The sequence below is a fragment of the Phaethon aethereus genome, assembly GCF_964289735.1.
Source record: "Phaethon aethereus genome assembly, chromosome: 3".
In the NCBI taxonomy this organism is placed as follows: domain Eukaryota; kingdom Metazoa; phylum Chordata; class Aves; order Phaethontiformes; family Phaethontidae; genus Phaethon; species Phaethon aethereus.
This window is the reverse complement of record NC_138576.1, coordinates 1841955-1858691: the sequence shown is the minus strand read 5'-3', so window position 1 is coordinate 1858691 and position 16737 is coordinate 1841955. Positions and strand designations below refer to the sequence as shown.

The 16737-nt window shown below is 42.5% G+C and overlaps 1 protein-coding gene across 1 annotated transcript in view; it reads left to right on the top strand.

Annotated features, from left to right (window-relative positions):
* Positions 1–16737, top strand: part of ELP3 (elongator acetyltransferase complex subunit 3) — a gene marked incomplete at both ends in the record, with an annotated part of 97658 nt that overhangs the window by 58538 nt on the left and 22383 nt on the right. The window contains 3 exons of the mRNA XM_081997980.1: positions 4203–4293; positions 13043–13270; positions 15778–15859. Coding sequence (XP_081854106.1) covers positions 4203–4293; positions 13043–13270; positions 15778–15859 — 401 coding nt within the window. The remainder of the gene's footprint in view (positions 1–4202; positions 4294–13042; positions 13271–15777; positions 15860–16737) is intronic.

The following is a 16737-nucleotide window of genomic DNA, read 5'->3' as shown; positions in this document are numbered from 1 at the left end:
AATAATCCCCATCTTCAAGAAAACTAACTGTGGAAATGTATAGAGGAGCATCAGTCTTTTGTTTGAAGGATAGATGTGGACATAAAATGACCTCTGTAAATCTGTGAGAGAAGGAAAATAACCTTTTAAGAATTAGAAACGTTGATTTGGGCAGAGAAGAAGAAAACAAGAAGTAGCCTTGCATAAAATGAGGCAGGAAGCTGGGAGTTTTCGGTCAGGACGGAGATTTTGGAATAGCTTTCCAAAGTTACCGAAGAGGAAGAGAAGGTAAATATAAATATGGTGAAGCTTGATTAGGCTTATGAATGTGATTGTGATATCGCAGTCTGGAGTAACTGAGACATGGTTTCAGCGACCAGGAGATCCTTTCTTCAGATCTTTGTTACTGTGAGAAATGGGTGGCTGTAGCTGAACTCTGAGAAGAAGGATGCGATACTGATGAAGAAACGGTAACATGGCTTATGGGAAATTTGTACTTGATATTCCCCCAGGCTTTTCACGTCGCTTGTAGAAGCATTATTAAAGGCAAAACTCCTACCTTTTCTACCTGTACATCTTCTTCATTGATTCCACTATAGGCGCAATGGCCTGTTTGTTCATGATGCTATCACCATAGCATCTTATCTAAAACAAACAGGTTTATTCTTAGAGGACGGCATGAGTTTGCAGCCTAGCAGGTCTCCTAAGGAGCACAGGCCTGGAAAAGTCTTTGCTTGCTGTGCTGATTTGCCTGAGCTTGACTATGTTTTCTTCTGTCAACAGTAGCAGCCTTCATCCAACTGTCATCCAGTTGTCAGTTATTATGTTCCGGCAGAATAGCTGCTTTCTTACTGCCTGGCTCATGTTATCTGAAACTTGTTCGTGGTGATTACAGATTTTTACACCTCCAGTGCAAAGTCCAAAAGCTATTACTTTGATCTAAATTGCTTTCAGGGCCGTTGTGTGACTCTGTAACAGAATAATGAAGACAACCAGATTTCTAAAAACATTTGTGGCCTGTTCCCAACACTGCTTCACTGAGGACAGCAAGTTTTTCCCCGTTCTTCATTGCTGCCCAGGCCCCTTCCGTCTCCCTCCAACCTGCTGCCACAAGTCCTCCATCCTTCACATCTTGCATTTCGGGCTTTATTTCCCCAATCCTTTCAGATTCAGCTTGTGCTTCACACCCAGGTTAACCCAAGCCCTCTGCACACTCCCTGGCCATTTGACACGTGCATTCCGGTTTTCTGGCCACCACCACCAGAAAAAGACTAAGCTATCTATGCCCTACCTCGTTAGTACCGCTATTTGGGAGCTCTGTTCCCTAGTACCAGGCTTTGAGGGAACGTTAGGGACTCAATGTTTTTGCAGTCCGACACATGCTCAAATTAATCAGTTGAATGAGTCGGGTGAGCATGGGAGAGGTGTCACTGACAAAACACTGTAGAAGTCTTTCTGCTTCAGGAAACCAGGTTAAATATGTTTAAAAAAAAAAAAAAAAGAAGAGATGCTGTTGCTAATGGCTGGTTGGAGAAGGATATATCTTCCAGGGTGTTTTGTAGCTGTCAGAGATGCTTAATACTGTATTTATCCTGAGTGTTTGTGAACCTTATTATCACCGAAGTGCTTTGGAGTGTGAGAAGGTGTGAAATGACAGGAGTAGTGCCACGCACCTTGAGACTTTTTCTTTCGTGGATCTCGGTGTTTTACATGAACGTTATTTTCACTGTACTGATGGGGTGATGTAGGTATGAAGAAATAAAATACCTTACTCAACCGAGATCATGTAATAAGTCAGAGCTGAGAGCAGATTCAGGGTCTTTAGAATTTCACTGTGTGCTTCAATCAGCTGCTTCACAAGTGTCCTAAGTAATGCAAAATGTTTGAAAAATAGAAGATTAAATCGGCCTTGTTGAAGCTTCTGGCAAATTGCACATTAACTTTAGTAAGGTCAGGATTTAATCCTCCATATCCCTGAATTTATTTAGCATTTTAACAAGTGCTAAAATCACTGGTACAGTGCTGTCTCGTGGCTATTCAAAATAGGCAGTTAGTGTGTACACTCATGATGCACACAGGGTACTTATTTAAATACTCTGCCCTAATATGAAGTGGGGATGGAAAACCTGTTTCTTGCTTTCTCTTTCTTAAAAAGCTTATTTCTCACATTCATATTTTAATTTAGTTTGCCTCCTAGTAGGCAGATGAGAGAGGCTCAAGTTACTGTATGTTGTAATCTATCTTTTATTTGCAGTACTTCATTTACTATTTCAGAGCTGACTCTGGATTTAGCTAAAGACCTGGTCCTGGAAGATGTCAGGATGTTCTGTCTGTGTCCCTGCAGGGAAAATACATACAGCCTGATTTTTTTGGTGTTGTTCCATAATTAGAAGAAAGGCGTTTAGTTAGATTATCACTGTAGATCTAACATACCCTGATGAAAATACCATTCTCCTCTAGTGTCTCCTTTAGTCACAATGTGAAGTGCTCATTTCCTCTAATTGAAGCTCTTTGAAGTATGTTGTGTTGGCTCTGCAGTGTCTTATTTACTCAAAGAAATTCACTGAATAAATGAACTGGTTAGCTAATTGTATTTTGCCTCGACTTTTTGGCATGTGAGTGTAAGAGGCAAGGAATTTTTCATATACCCTTTGGCCGTATAGAAAAAAGAGCAGGGAAAACAGGGGAGAGGAGTAACACACCGGACCTCCGTTATGTTGGAGAAAGTTGTACAGAAATTGGAGTGTGATGCCGAAACCGGAGGAGAATCCTGGCGTCTGACACCCTTGTTCTCATTCCTAACTTAAAGGAAAACTCGTTTTCTTGCCCCCCCCCCCCTTGCCAGTGTCTCAGGCTTCTGCAAGGCTGAAGCAGCACAAGGATCAGGTCTTTAGGACCCTTGAAGACCTTTATCTTTTACATAGCTACTGCCAAAAATAGTAATTGTTAATGGGGCCGTGGTGTGAATGCAAGTCCTCAAGGAACTGAATAGATCAGTTAATACATTTTATAGAGGTCATCAGACAGCTGCTAGATGGTGATGACTTTCAATCACTACTGAACCAAGATGGATTAAGCTAATTACATTACCAATTCCCTGAACTATCCCATTCTCTGTGTGTTTTTTGGTGATATTCTGTTCTTTGCTGTGTTGAAAGCTTGCACAGATAAAGAAAAAGAAGGAATACTCACCAAGGAATGTTTGAGCCCCGTTTTGAGACCCAATCCCTTATACAATTTACTGAGTATTTTTCATACTTGTAGAGTCCTTATTTCCCTGCAGAAGGTCTGAGGGGGTCTGGATTACACAGCAGTGCACTTGGGTGCTGTGTTATCAGAGGTGCCAGGGTGGAGTTTGAGCAGGGGGAGGGAGAAGCATTTGGAATCGCCATGTAGTGCAGCATTAGATAGAAGGTGAGCGTGGAGCGGGATGTGCCGATAATCCGCGCGTTTCTTTTTAAACTTAATCCGGATGCGTAAATCCTCCTTCCCCTAAGGGACGGTATCCTGCTTTCCTAATCTCTAGAGGGACAAACTGCTCTGGAAGGCAGTGGAGAGGCCAAACCTGGTCTTGCTTTCATTTCATTGTAGTACCTCCCTTGAAGAACTGAAGGAAGGAGTTCTGCCGTTTGCAGACTCATGATTTACATTCCCATTGGAAGGCCCTAAACTTTCTGGCTGGGCTTTGTTGCAAATCATTTGCTAAACAGAACTTCTTCACTTTTAAGCAGCTAGCATCCCAGTGTAAAAATGTTGGCGTTCTGATGAATTTTCGCTGACAGACATTCAAATCGGAGGCTGCAGAAAGACACTGTCTGGTTCCCAATGGCTGGTCTCCAGCAACAGAGACCATGAAGAACATCTGACCTGGAGTCCCAGGCGAGGCACAGGCTTGTCTGGATGATGTTTTTTTTCCCCAGACTTCCAAGTGAAGAACTGAGAGCAAAATTACAACCTATTTCTCAAGATTGTAAAAACCTATTTTTGTCTTCAGTCTTCTTACTAAAATAAAATCTGTAGCTTTTTCTCTTCGTTTTTCTCCTGCTTTCAGTTGTGTTTTGCCTGTGTTATTTCTTGTTCAACCAAAGACTTGAAACAAAGATAATTCGCAGAAGGTCTGTTGTCTAGTATTTGGGATCTTGGCCTAGGTGACCATAATCATACTTTATGGTGTATCTGCTATTGCAGTTTTTTGAGGTTTTTGTTTTTCCTCTTGTATGCAGAGATATCCCAATGCCACTAGTCAGCTCTGGAGTGGAGCACGGGAACCTGAGAGAGCTCGCCTTGGCCAGGATGAAAGATCTGGGGACACAGGTAAAATATTTCTCAATTGGTATTGAGGGAGAGCTGCTCGATGACTTTACGCAAAGCAGCAGAGGGGAAAGTACTGACCAGAAGACACGATAAGAGCCAGGTTTACTGCTAAACTAAAAAGATCTGCAAAGGTCTTTCAAAAAAATGTTAAATGACTAAAAAGCACCTTGGTGATACTTCTCAAAAGCTGTTTTTGTTTGGTTGATTTTTAGTTTAGCACTTTCACCTCTTTCCTGAAGGTACTTGGTAACTAGTTTGAGATATTCCATTTTTTAACAGAATGAAACGCTTAAATCAGAGAGAAGGCAGGAAGGTTTCTTTTTAATTTATGCTGTTAGGAATTCTCCTTCCTTTCTTTTTCCCACGCATGCACTTACTTGACTGAACAATTGGAAGAAAAGCTCTTAGTCTGAGGCCAGAGAAATCTTGCAAAAGAGATTTCAGCACAAACAAATGAAATTTGGTATTCTTGATATTTCTGAGGTCAAATAAAAATATGCGCGGGGGCGGAGAGGAGGAGGGAGGGGAAGAATTGTGTTTATGTTTGAAGTCAGAAGGAGGTACGTATACCCAGTCTTGATTTTTCTCGGAAGGTCGCTGCAGCAGTCAGCATTCACATGGTCTGCTCTGATGCTGCTCCCTGTTTGAACCTCCCTCCGAAACCCAGTTATCAGCCACAGTTTGCAGATCCTCCAGTGAAGTTATGCCCAAGTTCTTCCTTTCTTGGATGCCCAGCTTCCTAGACAAAACATCACACAAACCTCGTGCTCCTAGAGACTGTTCCAAAGAGCTTTAATTGCTGTGGTTTCATGGTGTTCAGGCAGGGGCAGATCCTTACCACGACTGTTCCATGTTCCTCTTTTGTGGTTTAGCGCTCCCTCTTTCTAGCTCACCTTTTCTTGAAGAGTTTTTAAGTCATTACTGCATCCAGCAATAACAAAATTTTCGGCTACTGTGTGAGTGCCTCTAGGCCCACATCAACTTGTGCTGCTGACCTGTATTGTTGGTATTTAACATTTCTCTAGGCTTCATCTAGCTTCTTGCTGCCTTGGCCGTCTCACTTGGATCTTGCAGTTGCAATACAAGAAATCAGAAAAGAAACTCCAGACTGTCTTCCTTCCAACTGGGCTTTCCGTACCACTTAATCTCTCCTAAGCTGATGCCCTGGACTTTCTCCTTACATCATTCCTCCCAGTCTCTCTCCAGTAGCAAGCCGGGATTTGGCAGACTGCTTTGCCAGTCGTGGAAGCTTCCATCCCTCCTGCTGACTTTTCACTTCAAAACCAGGCAGGGGAGACAATCTCCGTTAGTGCAGCTGAGCCTTTTCAATTGAACTCTTTAGGGCTACTAGTGAATTCTTTCCTGGGTTTGATATTAAACCACATCATTTGATCTGAACCTGATCAAGACCAGCTGGAGAAGCAGGGAGAGCTGATCCACGGCAGTCAGGGCTGAGCTGAACCATTAAAGGGCTTGTCAGGCCGGCAGTCATCACTTTGAGAAGAACCAAATCTGTAAATATCTCTGCTGTGCAGATGATTATAGATTTTAATTCAGTGAGGCAGAAACACTGCAGCTGGTGGAATGAGGAACCAGTCTGCTGCGATATAGCTTGAAATGTAAGGTACTGTTGTGTTTTTCTTGTGTCATAGAAGAAAACTATAAATATGCTTTGTCCTCTTGTCTTCTAGCTTGGAAGAGGAGAGGAAAAGGCCAAGGCAAGGAAGCAACTTTCAGGAATCATGTATTTGCAGGCTTAATAGTAAAGATCAGCCAGCTCAGCAGCTCTGGCAGTTCTGGCATCCCTCTTTGGGAATGGCTTGGTGAGGAGTGCGTTTGAGGGATGGGGATCAATCATGCCAACACTGCAACTTGTGTCTGTGGCTGTTGGAAAGAAATTGTTCTTGAGGAGCCTTGTTGGAGGAACCAGATGCTGGCCTTCATGATTGCCAGCCGCTGAGCGCAAGTGGAGATACGCAGCCAGGACACAGAATTTTAAAGGAGCATCCCAGAATACATTGTCCTTCCTCAGTTATGGGGTTCTTGATGAAGAGTGGATATTCCTCTGCCTTTTACTGTGCTGTTTGAGTATCTGGGAAATTGTAAAGTGGGTCAGAGTTTGTCTACTCTAAAACTGTAGTGAATCCCAGTTTTATCATAGCCCGCTATGAAACAGACAAAATAACTTTTTTCTGCTATTTGGGAGATTGATGCTTTATATCGATAATGTAATTTAAAAGCATCCAGAGTAGGGCAGGGCATGAGACAGAGCTGTGCTTGTTCTGGGTACTCTGAGTTTCTGTCTGAATTGGATTTTCACACGTTCTTTCCCTATCTAAAAGTCTGGCTTTTGGAAATACATGGGCAGGTAGGTGTCATTGCTGTTAGAGCGATTTTAGCCCACTGGTGGAGGTTATCTTCCCTCCCTCCAAGTCCAGCAGTGCTAGTGGAATGAAACGACCATTTGCACCTTGGCTGCTTTGGGTAAAACTATTGTGGCCGCGCTTTGCTGACAAAAGTTAAGTGTTGGACTTAACTTTTGTCAGTTAATGCACACAGTCTCCCACAGTAGGAGCACTTACACTATCACAACTGTTTGCTTATGTGAGCACGTGCCAAATTGCATCAACTTTTGTGCTTCTCAGCAAAGTTGAGTAAACTATAACCCATCTCTCAAGCCCTGAGCTTGGAGCATTGTCTCCTCCTCTGTCTGACTTCGAAGGGAGGGAAGATTTCTCTTGGCTGGCTGTCCTTTCTGCATCATTGGTCCCAAGGCTCAGCGATGCTCTGTAGATGCCAGGTCAACGTTACACTTTCTGATATTTGGGTAGGGCTTCTGCAACAGTTCTCATTTAAAAGCAAGAAAAGGGTTGCTGAGATTCAAAAACTGGCTATTTAGGGACTTTCTGGTGCCTTGGCGTAGATTGTGCCGATGTTAGAGCTGCCCAATGTAGGATAAAAATTGATTATTCCAAAGCCTTTTTTTTTTTTCCCTCTTATTTTTTTATGTATGTTGACTTTGCCTCCAGACCCTGCTGTTTGTGAATCAAAGGGTACATTTCTTCATGAGCCATAATGGTTGCTTAGTGAATTGATTTTTGCCAGCATGTCTTTCCATTTAGCACTAAGACCTCTTTCTGAGATATATTAGGGATGGATCGGTGAGCATTTTTATTTTGAAGTCTATCCATTTGAAATTCATCCTTGCAGCTTCATGCTATTTCAATTTAGTTTTGAACCCAATATGTGGCTGGAAATCTGTACGTTTCAGAGCTTAATGTTTTTCTCCTATGTAATTTTTTTTTCCTCCCTTTCTTTTCCTAGTGTCGTGATGTAAGGACAAGAGAGGTTGGAATTCAAGAAATTCACCATAAAGTGAGACCCTATCAGGTAAGATTTGTCTTTTTTTCTAGGAGCTTGTTTCAGACACAGTTTGTTATATGTGTTTGGTGTGGAGGCGTTGGGGCCCATTTGTTGCACGTCCAATCCTGTGGTTTGCCTTTGTAGCTGGATCCAATTTTCCATTTATTTTCGCAGCAGCTTTGGATGTCTTTTGTTTGAGCATAGTCACATGTTGAAATTTATGGACCACCATGTTCAATAAACTGACTACAGCCAGCAGTTATTTTGGTATTTGCACTGCTGCAACAAAATAAGCAGCTCTTTCTTCCTGCTTCTCAGCCTTCCCTTTTCTCTCTCCTCATTACAAATTTGGATTTAGAAAATACCAAAAATGTGTGTGTGTGTGTGTGTTAACAGGAATGAATGTTTAGCAAGAATTTACAGCCTTTTTTGTGAATGTGCATGTTTGTGCAGGCAAACAGTATATGTATATATACACTTCTGCACATGCATTTATAGGTGAGTAGATCCACTTAGCACATGACATATATGTTGTGTTTTTCCTTCCTAAAGTAATCCACAAAAAGATTGCTATGCCTGTTTTATAAAAAGGAAAATCTGCAGTGCTGAACTTCAAGCATCCAATTTAGGACACTAATCCTGCAGGTCACTGTAGGTACAAGGAGGGATTAATCCTTCCAGAAATTTGTCAGGAGGTCCATGACCATGAGTGGCACCCGCGGGGATGAACTTTCTAAGATCACACAGGATTGGATCCATCTTAGTATACATGTATACTGCGGCCAATAAATCATACCCTGGAAGTATTCTCTTCCTTTGTTGACATGAAAGAAGGACTTGAAATGATTGTGCAGTTTGTCCATCATGTATCTCCTTTGCCTGCAAACGAGAATTCTTTGTGCCAGGCAGAAGACACTGCCACCCCTGGGTAGAAAGCTGAATCAGAATGACAATTACATACCTCTCTCTTCTCTGCAATGGGCACGTACCCACTTTCTAAATCACAGAATACCAGGTTGGAAGGGACCTCAAGGATCATCTGGTCCAACGTTTCTTAGCAAATGTGAGCCACTAAACTGGGGTTAGGCTTTCTCTGTGTCAGCACAGAAAGAGATTCCTAACAGGGGTCCTCTCAGTTGTGCTTTGGAAGCTCCACTGATTATTCAGTCTTCAAAGAGGGTCGGAGTTTTGTGCCAGAAGTTAAGTAGCATGAATATTCTCTGAGTTTAGCCTCTGAAAGATGTTCTCACTTTGCAAATCAGAGATTACTGGGAGCCATATTCTGTTTTTCTCCTGCCATTATGTGAATTCAGATGAGTGCAATACTTCCCATCTTGCATAACAGAAATCCAGCACGGAAATCTATAGCGATCTCAAATAAATTATCTTGTTCTTACCAGATTTCTGCAAGAACTGAGGCTGTACGGGCTCGTTTGTACATAGGCCATGCAGCCTTCGTGCTTTGCTCCTGTTATCTCCTCTGTGGTCATTTCACGAAATATCTTCCAAAGATGTCCGTTGTCAGCAGTGCTAATCTAATTTAAATTGTAAATTCCTTCAGTAGTTAGCAAATAGTTTATCACAGGGTTTTCAAAGCAACGTTGTGTTAAAAATTCCCTTTGTTAAACTCGTCTGTCTGAGTGGCAGGAGGATGTCATTATGTAGTCTTCGCAAAATTTATCATGACAGCAAGCAAGAGAAATATTCTGAAGATGGTATAATTTTTCATGCGCTTTAGACTAATGACAAGATATGATGTTTTTCTTGGCTTCATAAGTAAACAACGCATCCTCTTGATAAGAGGCTATCATGTCAGATCTAAAATAAATTAATCGCTTGCTGTAATTAGTTACACTTTATGCAACTTCTTTCCGTTAAGGAAATACGGCTGTATGTATTTTTACAATGGCGATGGTGTGTCTGCTTTTAAAAGTATTTTTTTTTTAAATGGATTTGAAGTAGATTACTTGCCTGTAGCTGGTTATTTACAGAGCTGTCTCTAAGCTGCCTTTTCAATTAGCGGCGTTACTCCGTAGCAGTGGAAGGTATTTGCTTGCTCTCGGGATGGTTAAGGCTGCACAGCGCTACGTAATAGCCTTAAAAATGCTCTAGTGAATTGTTGCTGTAAAGAGACGTTGGATTGACGGTTTTTGAAAGGCGAGGGGCAATGACAGCTCTGTTACGGGCATGAACCTACGTTGGTGCTAAAGCAGAAAGTGTGAGACGTAGAAGCTGCTGTTCCTGCAAAGCAGGGGGGTTTGCATCAAGATAATGATCTCAATATAGAGCCTTCGTAGGAACAAGGCAGATTTTTCAGCTGGGAGTAGCTGTTTTAGGCTAAGAGTGTAATCTGCAACTGGATTTGCCCTTTGTTTGTCAAAGTAAGTTTAAAACGGAGTGTGCTGGACATTTAATAGGATTGCGTACGGAAATGGTGATCCGGCCTGGTGGGGGTTATTCTTACCCAGCACACAGGATGGTTTACGGACGAGGGACTGGCACCGGGGACGGCCGCACCTAGCTACGCACCAGCCGACCGGGAGGTGATTCAGGCTGACTTCTGCCACCTTTATCCCAGCATCCCAGAAGGAAAAGACTTTCTACGTCCCACCAGTCCCTGAAAACCCTTTTGAGGGGATTTACAGATCCTAGGACCCGCTGTGCCCAGGGGAGTGGGGAGAACAAAAGACTTAATCCAGTAGGGACTTTTCCGAGCAGATCAGCTTATCTGGTACGTGCTTATGATGCTATAAAAACGTGCGCACTGTAAAGCTCCTGGCACGGGTTCCTGTAGACTTGCTTCGCCTCTGTCTACAAGTGGTTTTCAGGCTGGAAATGGGCATAGCAAGGCATGTAGGTCCTACTGCAGCACAAGCAATGGAGCCATGTTTTCTGCTTGTTTTGTTTTGTCCTCAGGAGCAACCGGGGGTTCTCCAATCTTGCCGTTTCAGACTTAGTATAGCAATGTTTAATAATAGTTCTGCTTTTTTTTTATACATCAGCAGCAAGCTTTAACCTAACTGCTTTTCTACAGGTGAAACTAACTGCAGAATCTGGGCGTTGGAAAAACCTCGTGATCTTTTCTTTTCCTGTACGCTTCCATTTTACTCGTGGCATTGTGTACCTAATGGTAGATCTGGATCAGTGTGTGTCAGCTGTCCTGACACACAAGCTGGAGTGGAGTTGTGCTCTTGGAGAACTTGGCGCATCGGCAGACGTCTGCTCGGGCGCTTAACCCAGGAGCTGTGCATCAGCGTTGAAGTGAGCCTTGCTTCTGTAGTCAGTAAGGGATTTAATTGTGAGCTGTGTTCACCCAGGCTTTGTCATGGAGTAGAGCAGGCAGGCGACAGAATCCCTTACGGCTTTTCTGTAAACAAATCTTTAATTCATGGATTTCTGAGTATAGGAGGATTTGCAGAAAAAATACTGAGGTCCTTCGCTTTAGTCTTTATAGCAGTATGTCCTGGTTTCAGCCAGGATAGAGCTGGTTTTCTTCACAGAAGCTAGTGTGAGACTGTGTTTTGGATTTGGGATGAGAAATTGTTGATAATGTGCTGATGTTTTGGGTTGCTGCTGAGCAGTCAAGGACAGTCCAGCTTCGTGTGCTGGCCTGCCAGCGAGCAGGCTGGGGGTGCACGGGGAGCTGGGAGGGGACACAGCCGGCACAGCTGACCCAGACTGGCCAAAGAGATATTCCCTACCATACGACGTCATGCCCAGTACATAAACTGGAGTTGGCCGGGCGGCAGAAATTGCTGCTCGGGGACGGGCTGTCGATCACGGGGTGGTGAGCAATTGCTGTATTGGGCATCACTTGTTCTTGTACATTCCTTTGTTGGTATTATCATTGTTGTTTCCTTCTTTCCTTCTGTCCTATTAAACCGTGTTTATCTCAACCCACGAGGTTTTTTTTTTTCCCAATTCTCTTCCCCGTCCCACTGCGGGAGGGGGAGTGAGTGAGCGGCTGCGTGGTGCTTAGTTGTCGGCTGGGGCTAAACCACGACACAGTACTGGGAACAGTATGGCAAGGTGGCAAGGTATCTGTAGGGATCAGTCCTATACTGTACTATAAATGTTAGAAACACCAGTGATCGAGGCTTCTCCTTGATGATAGTAGGAGAGGACTGTCTGAAAAAGAATTTTTTCCCCTTCTTTCTGCTCTCTTATCCACCAGCTATTCTTTATAGCTTCTAGGTGCTCTGCAGAAGTTACTTCTTCTACCCAGTCATGGTCTTTTTTCTGTTCTCCGCAGTCAGCCAACTCTCACTTTGCTTTTCCCTTCTACTTGTTGTGATCTTCAAAACTGCCTTTATCTAGATTGTTATCAAAAATAGCATTTGAGGCAAGTAATATGTCATTACTGGTCAGTTCTCAGGGTGCTTGTCTGCATGGTTTTGGTGTCTTCAGTGCTATCTGAATGAGTAAGAAAACACTGCTTTTTTACAGAAAAAATTCTGTAAAGCACATGTGTAATTTACGGTGTGTTCCAAAAATACTTAGGACTCAATACTCAACACCGACTCTTTCAGATCTACTCCTGTTGCACAATAGTTAGCTCATGTAGGTATATCCTGTGCGTTGCTGGAAAGAACTAACAGGTAGTTAATTAAAGAAGTTGACTGCTGCTTAGAAAACCCACGTTCTGTAGACATCTCAAACCTTTTCTTTTGCAAAGCAGTGGAGACATGGGCTTAAATGCAGGTTTGGTGAAGGCAGATGCAAAACTACTCATTCTACATTAGCAAATTTGTAACTGGAGCTGAATTTCAATTAGAGCAAGTCCCTTGGTTAGTGACAAGAGTTGTCGTCTGCCTGCGCCCCCCTTGATCTTGCAGTGATTGTGGAACTAGGGTAACTCAAGAAACATAGGGTTTAGGTTTCTCATGTACAAACAGGTAACCGTGTGGGTTACCAGCCCTTATGGAAGGCTTGCCAATAGGGATAGAAGATTAGTTCTGTCCCATTGGCAAATAAATTTCTATTTAGAAATTAGTAGTTGCATGTTTTAGCTTTGATGTGACTGCAGTAACAGCAGTTCTTATCCAGTACTGCTAAGATCCATCTAGAATTCAATTGGCCTTTAAGAATCATAGCATCATTTAGGTTGGAAAAGACCTTTAAGATCAAGTCCAGCTGTTAACCCAGCACTGCCAAGTCCACCACTAAACATGTCCCTGAGCACCACATCTACACGGCTTTTAAATCCCTCCAGGGATGGTGACTCAACCACTTAAGAAAGCACTTCATGTTTTCTCTGAATCATAGTAGTTTGTGGATCCATGAAATTGGTTTTGGTTTGTTCAACAGGTTGCTTAAATATTTTTAAAGAAGTTTTCTTTTTTTCCTTTCCTCCTCCTATTTGTCACCGCTTCTTCTCTTTGACCAGATTGAATTAATTAGGCGAGATTATGTGGCTAATGGTGGCTGGGAAACCTTCCTGTCCTATGAAGATCCGGAGCAGGATATTCTTGTTGGTCTTCTACGGCTGCGGAAGTGTTCGGAGGAGTCATTCAGACCTGAGCTGAAAGGAGGCGTTTCCATTGTCCGGGAACTGCACGTGTACGGGAGCGTGGTCCCTGTCAGCAGTCGGGATCCTTCAAAATTTCAGCACCAGGTACTCCAAGCCGTCTTTATTTTTCATCTGTGCCTCTTTCTTGCACCCTGCTCCCTGCCTCCAGCATATTTGCAGAAGAGTTTTATTTAATATCTGAGGTTCATTCAATTGCTTGGACTATAGTCCGCTGCAACAGAAGCAGAATTGAATTTGAGCCCCATCTTGCATTTCCCCTGCTGAAATCATGCTGCTTCTGAGTTTTTGCTAGCGTGATCGTGTTTAGGCAATTGCAACTGCTCTGAGACAAAAAAAGCATGGCTGAATGCTATCAGCGTTGCTTCGTGCCCATACAATACGAGCTCATGTATGCTGGTGCTAATTTGGCTTTTGAGTACTAAGCATCTTTGGTTCTGAAGCATCTTTCCTTTAATATCCTGTATGGTACATCAGACTCCACTGCAAACCGACTCAATATGAAACAAAGGAGATACACCCATTGTGTCTCTTTATTTCCTTCTAAAATTTATCTTGTTCAACAGATGAATTTCACTTCTGAAATCTAAAATAATTACATATGGGAAGGTGAGATTTTATTTGGTACTACCCAGTTTTCTTCAAAGGAACACTTTATTGAATACATTCTTCCTACCAAAACAGAAGAGATCCAAGTTTGGTTCTGAGGTGTCTATCCATTTAAGTGATTTGGTGAGACTCCCGAGTAAAGTCTCTTAGTTGGGTCTGACAGTTTTTTTGCTTCAGACACATTTGTGAGGCCATTTCATACATATCTTAAAGAATGTGAAGAATGGAGTGGAAAGCTGTGTTTCTAACTCCTTGCAGTGACTTGTATGAAAATTGCACATTATCCTTCTGCTGCATGTAACATGCTGTGGCTTGCAGTGAGCAAAAATGTGAATTAAATTTTGCCCCAGTAGGTTTTGAACCTTTTAGACTGAGCTTTTAAAAAAGCAATCAGTTTGTCCTCTTTGCCAGAAGTGCCCAGGGCCGATGTTTTAAATTAAATTCCTTGTATTTATTAATCTTTCCCTGAGTATATGCATTAAGATGCAGTTTTGCTAGATGCTGATGATGTGTGGCCATAAGGCAGTGGCTAGGAAAAAAAAAGAAAACACCAAGAAAAAAAGGAGTGGATGTTTCCACTATAAAATATTAACACTTGAAAATTTAGGAAGGAGAAAGTGGTCATCCTAAGTATTTGAAAAAAAATTAAAATAAAATTTTAAAAAAGAGAGAGAAAATAAATTGAAAGTAGCCAACTACAAACATTAAAATAGGCTGCAAATAGAAATTTCACAGCATATGACGCACTCATGTTCATTCGGAATAGTCTGTGTTCAAGAGGTTAATCAGAAAGTGTTCTTCACAGTTGTGGGGGCAATTTCTGATTAGAAGGATGTTTTAGAATGAAGATTTCTACGCGTTATTTAAAAATGCCTGTAAGCGTTAACTGTTTTTTAGAATTAAATCATATCTACTTCAATGTCGCCACAGCCCAATTCTGTACATCTTGTCAGGAAAATAGGTGAACAAAGAGCCGAGTAGAATTTCTGCATCCTAATGTTAGGAGTGAATTAATCCAATCAATTATTCCCAGATATATAGGACAACGCAGTTGTTAAATAGAGTGGAAAGGCTCTTCCTTTATTTTGAAGCATTATTGTGATTCCAGTAGTACTCCTGCTGTGCAAGATTTCCAAACATGAATAGAGCCATGGATCTGGTCCAGAATATTAACATGTTCTTCTGCAGTTCTTTTTGATTTGGCATCTCCTGTGTCACAGTTGAGCTTAAGAGAGCGGGACAGAGCTTGAGCCTAGCCTTCGTTTCTAAGGGTCACACAACGGTTTGGTACAGCCTCTGTGCGTAGCCCCGACAAGCCCTGAGGTCACTGCATGCCTCAATTCTTCATCCTGAAAGAAGCACGGTAACAGCTCCTGACTCCTGGAGGAGTTGTGGAAATAGAAGATTACAAGGCGCTACGGCAACATCTGTATTGGAAAAGCGAACAGCAGGTCTGTAGGGTCCGATGTCCCCGGTCAGAATGGCTCTGGGATCCTTCCGCAGTTTGCGGCGCGGGCAATTGCATCTGGTGATTGTGCTCGGCTTTGTTTAATTCACTAGCACAAACCCAGGTCTAGTAAAGTAGCCGTTAAGATGGGCGATTGTTCTTTAGGACTGGTTATCTCAGCAGGATGGACTGTTCAGTGCCAGGAATTATGGGGTGCCTACCGAGGTGGCTTACCGTCAGTGGATGTAACTTCATTCTGTTCCTGCCATTGAGAAGCAGCCAGACACTAGAACTGCCTATGAATAATTCCGTGATCGGAAACAAAACCCTGAGAAAGCTCCACTGTAAAGCTTAGTGTTGGTACACCTCTTCTCAAGCCCTCTCCTGTAATATTCAGCAATAGTCCTGATCACAGGATCATTACTGTGCCAAAAATATGAGTCTCTTGGAACTGTACTAATGCTTACATTCTGACATTGCTTATGCTTTCTATTTTTACAGAACTTATCTTTTCTTCCTGTTTTTTCTCCTATTACAGGGATTTGGTATGTTACTAATGGAGGAGGCAGAAAGAATAGCCAAGGAGGAGCATGGGTCATGGAAAATTGCTGTAATTTCAGGTACCTTTGCTTTATCCCCTTTTTTTTTAATATATATCTCTCTCTTAATCTGAAAATAAACCCACTGCAGCCAACGCCACTGCTGTGAACATTCATCGTATTAGGTAGAAAATGAACATCAGCAGATGCTTCTTCGTAATGGAGTCAAATTCCATCGTAGCTTTTTCCAGACAATACTATTATTGTGAGCAGCATTCCAGAGGACACACTGCGGGGAACCATCCTGCTCTTGGTGCCGAAGGAGACAGACTGCATGACCATGGGTGTCTTCCTTCTCCAAACGCTGCTATTTCCCACCTCTCTGATTTGGCCCTGTTGCAGGTTGTTATTGTTGAGGGCTTCTTTCCAGAGCTTATGAGGATAGGAAATTGCTGGCCTCCATTTTAGAGTCTTTCTGCAAGTACTGTCATTAGGGTGGACAGATGTGCTTTTAGGATACATTAAGCATTATCGTGAAGAAAGGAGCTATATAAGAAAGAGCTGCAGCCCTTTCTCCTATTTGATTTTCAAGGCATTGTGACTAAGAGTGGCATCAGTTCATCCCGTGTGCGTGAAGTCAAGGTCGGGACTACCTTTGTGTGTTAATTTATCTTATATTAGCAGTGATGGGAGCTGTAGAAAGCTTTTACAGGCATATAGGTTATGTAACTGGGGAAGCGGGCGAATGGTATGGGAAGAGAAACTCTTGTTGGTGTAAGATTAATGTATGCTGAGGGACTTAAACAGAATAGCTCTATTCTTATAGACAGTTTAAAAAAATAATAATTTTCTGCCACCCCACCAAAAACCCCTGAAAAGCAGAAAACCACAACTTTGATCCAAGCTGCTGAGTGCTGAAGTGAAGAGCTTCTCCGTGTGTTTCCAGCTGTGTAATGTTC